Source organism: Morone saxatilis, unplaced genomic scaffold, assembly GCF_004916995.1.
Source record: "Morone saxatilis isolate NCDOM2014 unplaced genomic scaffold, NCSU_SB_2.0 Contig15, whole genome shotgun sequence".
Lineage (NCBI taxonomy): Eukaryota > Metazoa > Chordata > Actinopteri > Moronidae > Morone > Morone saxatilis.
In genome coordinates this window covers 15,235,141-15,247,709 of record NW_023339707.1, presented here as the reverse complement: position 1 = coordinate 15,247,709, position 12,569 = coordinate 15,235,141, and the positions used below count along the sequence as shown (strand labels likewise).

General features: G+C 39.8%; 1 protein-coding gene across 12 annotated transcripts in view; it reads left to right on the top strand.

Moving 5' to 3' along the window:
* Window positions 1–12,563, top strand: part of LOC118324174 (cyclin-dependent kinase 17-like) — a 40,173-nt gene extending 27,610 nt beyond the window's left edge. For 5 of the 12 annotated variants that reach the window (XM_035656345.1, XM_035656341.1, XM_035656344.1 and 2 more), the window contains 14 exons: window positions 25–150; window positions 5,184–5,240; window positions 5,346–5,460; window positions 5,646–5,740; window positions 5,850–5,912; window positions 6,201–6,324; window positions 6,927–7,047; window positions 7,568–7,665; window positions 7,760–7,865; window positions 8,241–8,283; window positions 8,393–8,483; window positions 8,564–8,641; window positions 9,994–10,646; window positions 12,413–12,514. In XM_035656345.1, the coding sequence (XP_035512238.1) occupies window positions 25–150; window positions 5,184–5,240; window positions 5,346–5,460; window positions 5,646–5,740; window positions 5,850–5,912; window positions 6,201–6,324; window positions 6,927–7,047; window positions 7,568–7,665; window positions 7,760–7,865; window positions 8,241–8,283; window positions 8,393–8,483; window positions 8,564–8,641; window positions 9,994–10,097 (1,221 nt within the window). In that variant the 3' untranslated portion in view covers window positions 10,098–10,646; window positions 12,413–12,514. The other 7 variants (XM_035656346.1, XM_035656349.1, XM_035656342.1 and 4 more) reach the window with 5 other exon arrangements.
* The last annotated feature ends 6 nt before the right edge of the window (window positions 12,564–12,569 follow it).

Below are 12,569 nucleotides of genomic sequence, written 5' to 3'. Positions count from 1 at the left end.
CCCGAATCCCTCTTTCTGTTTCAGGACATAAACAAACGTCTGTCTCTCCCAGCTGATATCAGGCTACCGGAGGGCTACTTGGAGAAGTTTGCCATGAACAGCCCACCCTTTGACAAGCCCATGAGCCGCAGGCTACGACGTGCCTCATTGGTCAGTAATCATGGTGTCTGTGTGTATATTTGCATCTGTGTATGTATGTGCAAAGCAGCTGAAAGTACTTTTTAGTCAGCTACTTTGGCTTTGGCGGTGCATCGGTTGCTACTTAACATCTGCATGTGCACTTTTGTGAGTACAGCTGGGTGTGTGCTGCTCTTTTGATGCTGCTTTGTTTTGAAACAAAAGCAATATGAACTTTCAGTGCCATTGTGCACAACTTAAATGATTGACTAAGGCCATTAAATCATCTGACACACTCAAACACTGGAAACACACAAACATAGACTAGTTTTAAACACACAATGAGTTATGCTATAGAGCTTACAATGGCTCAGTAGGGGGATGAATGATAAATTCATTCTGTATTATGTATCCAGGCCAAGAGCGTTATGAGTATGAATCTGGGGGCGGGAGAGAGAGGAGGTGTTTGCTACAGAATGGATAGAGAGGGGGGTGATGGGTAGAAATAGGCAGATATTCATGAATATGCAGCATGTCCCTTTATGCCACTGTGTATTGCTGCTGAAGTACTCCTGCTCTTTCATTTAGTTTTTTTATTTTGGTCACACTTTATTTACATTTACCCTTTTGTTTCTCTTTTTTTTTCAAGTTCCCATTCATACATGACTGAATAAAGCAAGACTTCACTGTTTTCTGTTCCACTCTGTCTTACATGCTCTTTTATATTATATTCATATATATTCTGCCTTACTTATATATTTTACACGATTTTAACACGATTACAAAAAGCCTTGATATACTGTGGGAAAGCATAAAGAATTAACCCTCCATTAAATATTTTTTGCTGTAATTATTGAACAGGGCCGGCGCCCTGCCTCCAGCTCTCGGCTTGAAGCGATTTAATGACGCAGCTTTTCCGCAGGAGTCTAACAGAGATGAAAGGAAGGAATCTTTGAGGAGAGGTTTGCAGGGAAGAAGAGAGGTTTATAGTGTAAGGGTGGATGAGAACAAGGGGATAAACTTTTCTCTGTTTTTGTCTCTAGATTTTCTGACAAGCTTTGGTCTGTCCACTTGTGTATGGCTGTGTTTCTTTAGGGGTTGTTGTATGCATGTGATGATGTGATGTAATATATCACTCAATAATTCAGCAGCAGGGTAAGACTCCTCTGCTGCAGCTCCTCTCCTGAGGAGGATTACACACTGGGACACCTTGAAGTGAACCACAGAGCAAGGCAGAGAGAGGGAAAGATGCAGAGAGGGATGACAAGAGAATTTTAAGGGAATGAAAGGACAGGCAGACATGATTTTAAAAATGGTAAGTTGTAAGGATAAACAAATATGTGGAGAGGATTGCACTGTAAGAAAAGACAAATTGGCTGCTGAGATGAAATTTAAAACCAGTCTTTACTTCGATTCAGGTTGAATAGCAGGAAAGGAAAGGCTTTATTTTATCTCGGTCACCTTGCTGAGCCTGCAGAGTGCATGTAGGAAACAATACAGCTAGACTGTCTTTATTAGAGAAAGCTCATATTGTCTTTATTTAGTGTGGTGCACCCATGCAGAAATATAGTTTTGACTGCAGTAAACTATTTGCTCTGTTAAAACTTTCACTTAGTATGTGTCAGGCCAACTTTTGCTCCGAGCTGGAGGCTTGGAGTTAATTGGGTCGCCACTTCTATGCATTCCTCATAGATTCTAACTCTGCCCCTTACGTCAGTTTGAGCACATGAAGCTGGAACTGACTAGAAGTTTGATGGGTCAAAATTAAGACCAGGTTGAACAATGTTGGATGGCATGGCAAATAAATGTCTTAACCCCTCAGTCTCTCCAAATGTTAGTGTATATATAGCTGTGTCACAAAAGAACGAGCTTCCTCAGTCACACTTTACCTGAATGAGTGCAAGCTTAAAAATGACAATATGTTTCTGAGGACAACGATATAACAGCTTTCTGACTATCAGTGAGCTTGTCATTTGTTACCGTAACACAGAACATGTGTTGGGTGTCCCTTAACTGATGCTTGCATTTGAAACCATGTATTCTGATCTTTGAATCGCTTCCAATGTAATGTAAGTGAAGTTGGTTGGTATCAGTTTACTTTCATAGCTGTTGCCCATTGATAATCAATTATTCACAGCAGTCCAATGAGATTCAGTGTTGAATAGCACTGAGGAAAGAGATGTCATTTTATCTCAAACCACCAACTCTTAACCTCACTTCTTTTCTAGCCCATTCAATCCTGCAGTGACAGGAAATTGAACTTTATTTCAACTTAACTATAAAACAGAATGTCCAATAGACCTTTTTCACAGCCGCCATTTTAATATGAAATAGTAGAGTAAACACAGGTATTACCAATGATACTAATAAAGGTTCAGTTCCATTCAGGTCAAACGGAGTCAGGGCTCTGCCACACTAAATGGAACAGAACATACATTTGTATAATTGGCAACACCTATGTTTACGCTACTATTTTAAAATGGCTGTTATGCACGATTTAATGTGCCCTTCCCCTCTTGGTTATCGTTTTTGTTTTTAAATGATAAAAGGCAAAAAAAAAATCAGAATTGAGCTCATGTGTTAGTCTACTGCTCTGGGTCAAACCTTGTCTGTTACTATCAGCAGGTTTAACATGGAAGAGGTGACACAGTGCACAGTGTTTATTGGTTGATTGATTGAAGCCCTGAGGACTGGCTACATCATGTTAATGAAAGGGCTTTTCTTACCTCCCACCTCCCCTTGCCTGCCACCTTTTTTCGTAGCAGAAGGCTGTCATTTTCCCTCTCCCACTCAATACTCCCAATCCATCCTCTCTCTGCCCATCAAGCCTTCTTACAGTCACCACAAGGAGAGACCCTACTGAAAAGTGAAATGTGGTCGAGGTAATGGACTCTCTTCTCAATCCACATTAGAACCGGGCTGCAGACATCTCTCTTCTCACATTTTTACCTTCTGCTGTCCGCCCATCTATCTTTGTCTTCTCAGTTCCTGTACAGGCTCAGACAGGACGCACGCACATTATGTTTGGTTTTATGTTGCTTTAATTTTGTCACTAAAACTTAGTCTGACCTAGTTCTGCTGAGTAAGCTTGCTGGAGCGTTAGGAATGAAATGAACCCATTGCCATCAAAAGCATACGCAGGCACAAACACACACACACACTAAAAGGATTCTGAGGTGCATAGACGGTGTGTGTGCAGTTGCATGCTATAAGCAGAGAGCTGGTTCAACAAGGCGAGAGGCTACAGATTTATTTTCTGGACTGGGGTCGGTGTGGGGGAAGGGTAGTCACAATATATGTTTGTTCTGTATTTCTTTGTGTGTCACTGTGTGTATGTTTTGCTCATGAGACTGACTCCCCTGCCAAAAGAGCAGTACAGCTCAGCCACAGCTCCTGACAGCCCATGTCACAAACACAGAGATGGGAGCAGTGTGTTTGTGTGTGTGTCTGTGTGTGTGCAGGGTGAGTGTGTTTACATCTGAGCATAGGCTGCATGTCTCATTGCAAATATCCTCTTGCCTACAAGCACACACACGGAACATGCCCCCATGCACATACTGTATGTACATGCCCATGCAATTTGTATTAATTTTTTATTAATTTTCTTTCTTTCTTTTTATTATTTTAAAGTACTGTAGATTACCAGATACAAAACTTAATATTGATTTTAAAACATAAATATGATTTTTAATTAATTATTCAAATTGCAATTTGTACATACCCATGTACAAACTTGTTTCAGTGTGTAAGTGTGTCATCATGTGTCTGAGCTCATTCTGATGTCGGCTTTTAGACATGCCTTTAAACAGATCACATGCTTCATCAGCTAACTTGGTCACTGGAGACCCTCCACCCCATACGCACACATATATGCACGTAGCCGAGCATTGGCCTGGCGTTCGTATAGGCAACATGATGGGACGAGCCAGCACTAGATTGAGGGAGATGGGTAGTTTCAGAGAGATGAACACAAATAAAGCATGGCTCAGACAGTGACAGAGATAGACAAATAATTGTGGAAAAGTGACAGAGAGGGATAAACACTGGCAGCCCTGTGGGTATCACAGCTTGACATAGCTACATCCATCTATAATTTATGACCTTGAAACCCAGGGGCCACGTACATTATGCATATAAACCTTTATTAACTGAATTCAGAATTAATTCTGAATGCACACAGTTTTGAAGTGCGCCTGCTGGATATCTATGAAATATTTAGAAGTAAACATGTAATCACCATTTAAGTGTATGCCATATTTGGTTGTCTTTGTTATACTGACTTCCTGTGGCCAAAGAATATATGTGCAGCTGACAATGACATCACTTTGTAGCATTAAAAAAGGGAGGAGGCACTGTGGGATATTACATTTTGTTCAGATTAGACCAACATAGCTTTTCCTTTCCTCCTGTTTGTACAAGCACGTGTAATGCAATTTATTTGGTGTTGAATGATTATGATAATGACAACCAGAACCTGAGATATAAATGTCAGAGATCTGACCAAACATAAGTTTAAACCATGAAATAACATACAGTCTCCACAGGTGATAGAGACATTAACATCGACATAACCTTTGTTCAGTGTCTCAGAAGTAGTTTATTTTCTAGTAGTTTAATTTATGTAGGGTCCCCTTAGAAAAATGTGTGAACACCTGTCTTAAAAAGAGCCAAACAATAAAAACAGCATCAAATAAGTGTAAAAATGGTTAAACCAGCTAAGATCTTAAGGGATTTTTTATTCAATCAAATCATACAGATGCTGTTTGCACATGGCTGCTTACTATTTGAAGTGTTGATGGTGCTGAACTGTCTCAGAATCATAGAATGTAGCATAGATGCTCAGTAACAGACTGTAAGTGTTGGAGAAACAAAGCTAATGTTTTAGTGCAGGTGCACACACACACACCACAACACCACAATATATAGTAATGGCTAGTGATTCAGACCCCTGCAGTTGTAGGCCAGATGTCAATAGCAATGGGACTGAAATCTGAACTAACAGCCGTGGCCTGGAGTGGAGTGGCCTAGCCTAACTTCCTGAACTGTCTTCTTTCCATCTTCTCTAGTCTGAAATCGGCTTTGGGAAACTTGAGACCTACATCAAACTGGACAAACTAGGGGAGGTGAGATCAATAAAGAACATCAGCCACCGTGACACTGAGCACATACTCCTTAAACACTTGCTTGCTTTATTTCACAGTGTATTCACATGCTTTCTATCTCTGCAGGGGACCTACGCGACAGTGTTTAAGGGGCGAAGCAAGTTAACAGACAACTTAGTAGCTCTGAAAGAGATCCGGCTGGAGCATGAGGAGGGTGCGCCCTGCACAGCTATCAGGGAAGGTACTGAACTGCTGACCATATTGTCAAGAAGCTTGTAAGGTTCTGATAGTGTTGTTGTAACCTACAGTAGTTGCTTATCTGTATTATCTACCTACAGTAGTTGCTTATCTCCCTGAGCTGTTTTAGTTCTCCTCACAGGTTCTCTGTGCTTGACTGACAGTGTCTGATATGTCTCCCTCCTTTAGTGTCTCTACTGAAAGACTTGAAGCACGCCAATATTGTCACTCTCCATGACATTATCCACACTGACAAGTGCCTGACACTCGTGTTTGAGTACCTGGTGAGTGTCGCATGTTTGTATGTTTGTATGTTTGTTGTGTGTGTCTAGAGGGCGTATTGTACTAATTTTCTTTTTTGCTTGCTTGCTTTCTTTATTTCTCTCCCATCAGGAAAAAGATCTGAAGCAGTACATGGATGACTGTGGGAGCATCATGAGTGTTCACAATGTCAAGGTAATGTAAAGTAATGCATCTGTTCAGTACTGAGGGAAAATCTGTAGTTATGGAAGAATTGCTGTTGAATTATATTTTCTACTATTAAAATTAAGAGTAATCTTTTCAATTTTGCCTTGATTCCTACTTAAGATAGTAGCAGCTTGACTTCTAATGATAAATCTAAAAATGTCTTTGTGCCCTTTGATCACTGTGTTGTAATAATGCCACATAATTAAAAACTAAAAAAAGAGTTTAACATATTTACGTTTGTAACAATAAGCCATACTCCTCTCCTCTACTCTCCAGATATTCCTGTTCCAGCTGTTACGAGGTCTTGCGTACTGCCACAAAAGGAAGGTCCTCCACAGAGACCTCAAACCCCAGAACCTGCTCATCAATGAAAAAGGAGAGCTCAAACTGGCAGACTTTGGTATATCACCACTTAACTAACTAGAAGCACACATAGGTCTTGTATATCTTGAAATTTCCTATATTGGTTTGACCACTAACCATTCATTTCTAAATGTAGCCCTTATTCCTACATGGCTATTCAATACAATTAGATGTTGTTTTTTTTTTTACAAAAAAATACATTATAAAACAGAAGCAAGAGCCTGCTTGCCCCACTAGCGGCCCCTAAAGGCCATACTGCGCCTTAGATCTAACAGGACAACATAGTTTGAAGTGATTAACCACCCAACACTGCCCTCCTTAGGTAATCATCAAAACATGACATAATGTTGTACATAGTCATAGTAGTATATTATTGTCTAAATAATCTTTGTAAATTACTAATTAATTCTTTGTTCCTCAGGTAAAACAGGAATCTGGATTAAGAATCACATTGTCCACTGACATAAAACATTTTAACACAATTTACAGTTTATTTTTAGTAAAGTAATAACAAAGTGTGTAAAAGTGTTTCTGAAATTTTAATCTGGTATTAAGAGTCCTGATGTACCCCACAACACCAAATAAATAAATGAAGCAATATTTACATTCATTAACATAATCTTTTGTGTTTGAATTAAGGTTTGGCACGAGCCAAGTCTGTTCCTACAAAGACTTACTCCAATGAAGTAGTGACATTATGGTACCGGCCGCCAGATGTGCTTCTAGGCTCCACTGAGTACTCTACACCCATTGATATGTGGTGAGCAAACACACTCATCTACAGCAAATACACACCGTTTTCAGAGAAAAGCATAACACTACCCCTGCTTTTGTCAATTCCCCAAACTTTTCTATGGTCACTGTTGGTGTTGGTTTTGGGGATTTAGTCATATAACACATTTAGATTTTGAGGTACTTTGTAAATGACTGTGGTTTCTTTCTGGACATAGATTTATAATCAGTCCCTTGTTTTTTATTAGACAGAACCCATAGTTTTTATTTGGGTTATGTGTCTTGTTTTTAGTGTCATTGAAGGAGTAACATTTGACACTATTTTTATTCAGCACTTGAGCACTTTGTATTTAATTTATGATATGTGTAACTTACATACTTTTGTTTTCTATAGTTTTGTAGAGATTCCCTTTATATTAGCAGTTTGTATTTCCTTTGCTTGAATTGAACAATGTTGTCTATTGAACGAGTGTGTTAATGTCAAAAGTCACAACCTACTTGGTGTAAGTTGTGTTTGCTTATTCCACTGTTTCTGTCCCTTTGTCCAGGGGTGTGGGCTGCATCTTTTATGAAATGATCACTGGCAGACCTCTCTTCCCTGGATCAACTGTGGAAGATGAGCTTCACCTCATATTTCGCATCCTTGGTGAGAAAAAAATCAGACGAGCTTGTTCAACATTTATGCTTTTGTGTGTTTGGGTGTGTATACACTCAACATATGTGAAATGTATCTTCAACAGGTACTCCTACAGAAGAGACTTGGTCTGGTATAACGACCAGTGAAGAGTTTAAGACGTACAATTTCCCTCGATACCAAGCGGAGCCCCTTGTCAACCACGCACCCAGGTGTGTATGTGAACACAGCCACGGCTGCATGTGTGTGCGTAGAGTAAAGGATAGAGTCGAAACTTTGGAGGTCTGTCTTTCAACAATAGTGAGGTACCCACATGAACACTGAAACAGGTTTTGCTTACTGTAAAAGCAAGCAAAACTTAATAAAATGTTCATATAGTCACCTGACAAGTCACTGTGATGCGTTAGATGTAACAAGATAAGAATTGATTTTCAGTAGGAACTGTGGTCAAGCATTTCCGCCTCTGTTGAAATGGCAGGAACACTACACTATCCATATGGCTTAGGTCAGCATTTGACCACACTGACTCTCTTTCTGTCTCTTTCCCTGCCTCTCTCTCACTTTCTCTCTTGCTCTCTCTGATACAGGATAGACAGCGATGGTCATGAGTTGCTCGCAATGCTTCTACAGGTAAAGAACATCACTCTTAATGATGAATACTTTTAATATACGTACACCCAATGCATTGGATTAGACTGTGCTGTCTTTATATCCCCTCTTTGTCTCTTTGTGTCTGAAGTTTGAGGCTAAGAAGCGGGTATCAGCTGAGGAGGCTCTCAGACAATCGTATTTCAGAAGCCTTGGGGAGCAGGTTCAAACACTGGCAGACAGTGAGTACATACAGTCTGACGTGTTGAACATGCACATGTAGTGTACCAACAGTGTCTCACCAACCCTCTGTTGTTTTCAGCTGCATCCATCTTCTCTGTAAAAGGCATTCAGCTCCAGAAAGATCCTGGGAAGAGATCCTCAGTCTACCCAGAGTCAAGTAAGTTCTCCAAGATGGAAAAATAGAAGGGAAAACGAGAAAATTAGGAATTCTCACTGGGAATATGATATGAATAGGTCTTGCTCCCCTGTCCTCTACCTCTTCTCCCTCTTTTTCTCTCCGTCTAACTGTTTGCTTTATGTCGTCTCTCATGTCACTGTGTGGTCATACATGTCACACACGGTGTCTCAGTCTATCGGCAGGCTCATGCTTCCACTACATACAGATCCCCAACTCCCAACAGCCACTGCAGAGCACATTAAAGTATTGTTATAAACCCCACATATTTTTGAATGCTTGAAACAGTTACTGCTATGCTCTGTGACGGGGGAACAAGAGATTTCTTTTTTGCCAAGCTATCAGGGGTAGCAATGTCGGACCACCACTTTGGTCTAGGTTGAAATATCTCAACTAATATTTGATGGATAGCCATGAAATTTTATACAAACATTCATGGTTCACAGAATTTGTATCCCAGTGACTTTAAAGATCGCCTGACTTTTCGTCAAGTGCTACTATTAAGTTCATGTTTCTGGTTTTCAGTGAAATGTCTTGACCAATGTTAGATTGATGAAATTTTGGTACAAACATATATGTGCCCTTCAGGATGAATTGTAACTACTTTGGCAACCCCTTATGACTAGACATGTTCAAAACTAATGCCATTCCCATTAGCCATTTAGTGCTAATAAGCAATGGTTAGCACGCAGTTACACTAAGATGGTGAACATGGTAAACATTATACGAACTAAATCAAAATATTACCATTGTCACTGCTGTGATGATGTTAGCATAGCATTGCTCTGCTGTGCTTAAGTACAATTGTAGTTTTCATAGTGAATAATAATAAGGGGATTTGTGTGCTTAAAAGAGATTCTACCAATGATCAAGAATATAAGCTGGCAGATTTAAGTTGTAGTTGCAGTAATTACAATGTGGAAATGTACATATAAATTCAACAGCTGGATGTTGAAAGTTGCTAAGACTTCGAAGATAGTTGTACTACTGAATAAATGGTAGCACTCAGTTAGATTACTGAAGTTGCATCTTTGTCTGAAGCACAATACATTGTTGCATACCTGATGTAGCTTTTTGACATTTGCTTAGATTTACTTCAGTGTTTCTGTCTCTATCACAGTCTCAGCCTGTGCGTGTCTCTTTCTTCCTGCTTCCGCTGCCTCTCTGTCATGTTCTGATAAACTGCCCCTTCTCTTTCTTGGTACCCATGCTCTCCCTTCTTTCGCAATGTTCATCTTTTCCTTAATCCTTTCTCCCTTGTGTACCCTACTCCAACTCCTCCGTTACACCTCAATATTCCCAACCTCCCCCCCTCTCCCCCTAACCCTAAAAAGTGATGGCCCATAAGCTAGGCTCTGCACCCTCGCAGTACTTCCAGAGAGAAGCAGCCAATCCCAGGGCTCAGAGTCACAATCTCTCCTCCACTTCCACTGGCTGAGTGGCCCCTACCGTTCTGGTAAATACGGTCTCTTTCATTCTGTCTGTCTTCTAGCCATTCCCACTTCTCTTTTTTCTGTTTGGCGTTCACCCGGCCTCTTTCTGTCTGCCCATCTGCACTTTGTCTTTGTTGCAATCCCACTTAAAGTATGGTTCTCCCGGTTGCTGATCTGGACTAAATGCTGGTACATTTCACTTCCCACTTTTCAAAACAACACATTATTTGCTACCTGTCTAAACTCACACCGTTTAGTCTTTTTAATAGTATTTTTTGTTAATTCCTCTCCCTCTCACCATTCTTACTCCTGCTGGCCTCCCTTCACATTTCCAGCCCTGCACCCACATGCACCATCTCAGCTTTCACTTACCTAATCCTCTTTTTCTCAGAGTGAGCTGCTCCCAGTGTTTATTTCAGGGATGAAAGGGGCAAAAGTATATTCATATAAGAAAGGAATGTGATCAGAGAATGGGGATTGGGTCATTTGATTCCTTTCATTTTCAGTCTTGTTTAGGTTTCTGCAGCGAGAGATGTAGCCTTTTTGTTGAGTCTGTAAGTGAGGGTTTGGTTCAGTGTGTGTTTGGGTGGTTGTGTGTTATAAATGCATTTTCTCTTAGCATGGATATGGTGTTTGATTTACTGCAGTGTGTTACAGTTAGTGGAAAGTGATTTACAGTATGATTTAGCTTCAGCAACATGAGATTACACACAGTATTACAAGCCAAAGAACAAGAATATGATCCAACTGGTAAGTCTTGGCACTGATAACACCACTGTGACAATACATGGCCAAAAGTATCTGTCCACATACTTTTGTGTGTTTCTCTCTTTAGGGATTTTAGACAGTAATGTGCAACAGTTTACGGAAATCCCTTTTGACACAACAACACTCTAATGCACACGCCATCCTTAAACAAATGTTGTTCTAGTGTGGTGTGGAAGTATTTGACTGGCCTGCACAGATCCCTGGGCCGCTTATTTATCGAACCTCTAAGAATAATGCGTATTAATTGGGCTCTAATGCTTAAATGAACAAAAGTTCCTCACTGTAAGTGAAGAATAAGACAGATTAACCAAGTACACTTAGCTCTTTTCAGTAAAGTGTAAGAGTAACCTTTAACCTTTAGCTCGCAAGGGATTAATGATTGACAACATGTATGCTCAAAGAGAAAGAGCCAACCATAGTGACTTAACTAATGGCTCCAGCCCTTTGTTCTTTCTTAAAAAAAAAAAAATCTCACATTTTCTCAGTGGCATGAAGCTCTGCAAAACCAATATGATCTTGATTTTTTTAAAGATAATTTTATTTGTGTGAAATGTTTCTAACTCCAATTAAAATATGAGATAATCTTTTTATAATATATAAATATAATATAAGAGATTAAAAATACATAATTGTCTGAAAAGGGAACAAAAAGAATAAATGATTACAAATGCTAGTTCCTAGCTTTGCTCTGGCTGTTTGCACCCATGACAACAAATAAAATAATATTAACAGAAAAGGATAAAACTTTTGCTTCACGTACATATTATTCATCGTGACCAGTGATATTTTCCAACTTTAGAGACCTGTAGAGCTATAGTAGAGTAATTAAGTTAAAATATATTTGATAAGTGTGTGAGTAGCAGTAAAAGTGAAAGATTTTTACTTTGATCTTTCACCAAATTACATTTTCTTTGATGATTTGGGACACCCACTGTGAGCCAGACCTTATTGCCCAACATCAGTGCCAGTTCTCACTAATGCTCTTCTGGCTGATGGGAACAAATCCTTAAAACCAGGTTCCAGGAAAGCCGTCCCAGAGGAATGGATGCTATTACAGCAGCTTATTAATTACCCATGGTTTGGAACTAGATGTTCAGCACTCACGTTTGTGTATAATGTTTGTGTGCGTCTGGAGCTGCAAGGATTAGTTGATCAACAGAAGATAAATAATTTAATAATCAATTTAAGTAATCTTTTAAGAAATATGCCATACATTTGATTTTTCCAGGTTCGTATTATCCAACGTCTTATATATATTATACTAAATTAAATATTTGGACATTTAATGAGGTCATCATGTGACAAGCACTTTTCATCATTTTCTGATGTTTCATAGGCCGAAGGATTAATGGAGAAGTTGGTAGATTAAATGATGATGAAAATAAGTGTTAGTTGCAGCCCTTTGTGTGTTCAGTGCTTTTGGCCATATAGTGTATATTTTTTGTTGCTGGCATGGAGTGACATTTGCGAGTGTGTAGTGTTGTGTGTTTGTGTGTCTAAATGAAATCCTAACCTTTTTTCAAATCTCTCTCTCTCTCCTTCTCTCGTTCAGCCCAGGGGAAGAGCAGGAGGCAGAGTGTGTTGTTTTAGTGCTGGCGGGGGCGCTGAGGTGAGGAGGACAGTGACACGTGGAGCTGTCCTGTCAGACATACATTCACTGACCCTGCCACACACACACTGAAGGAGTGACACACCCTGCCACATAAACA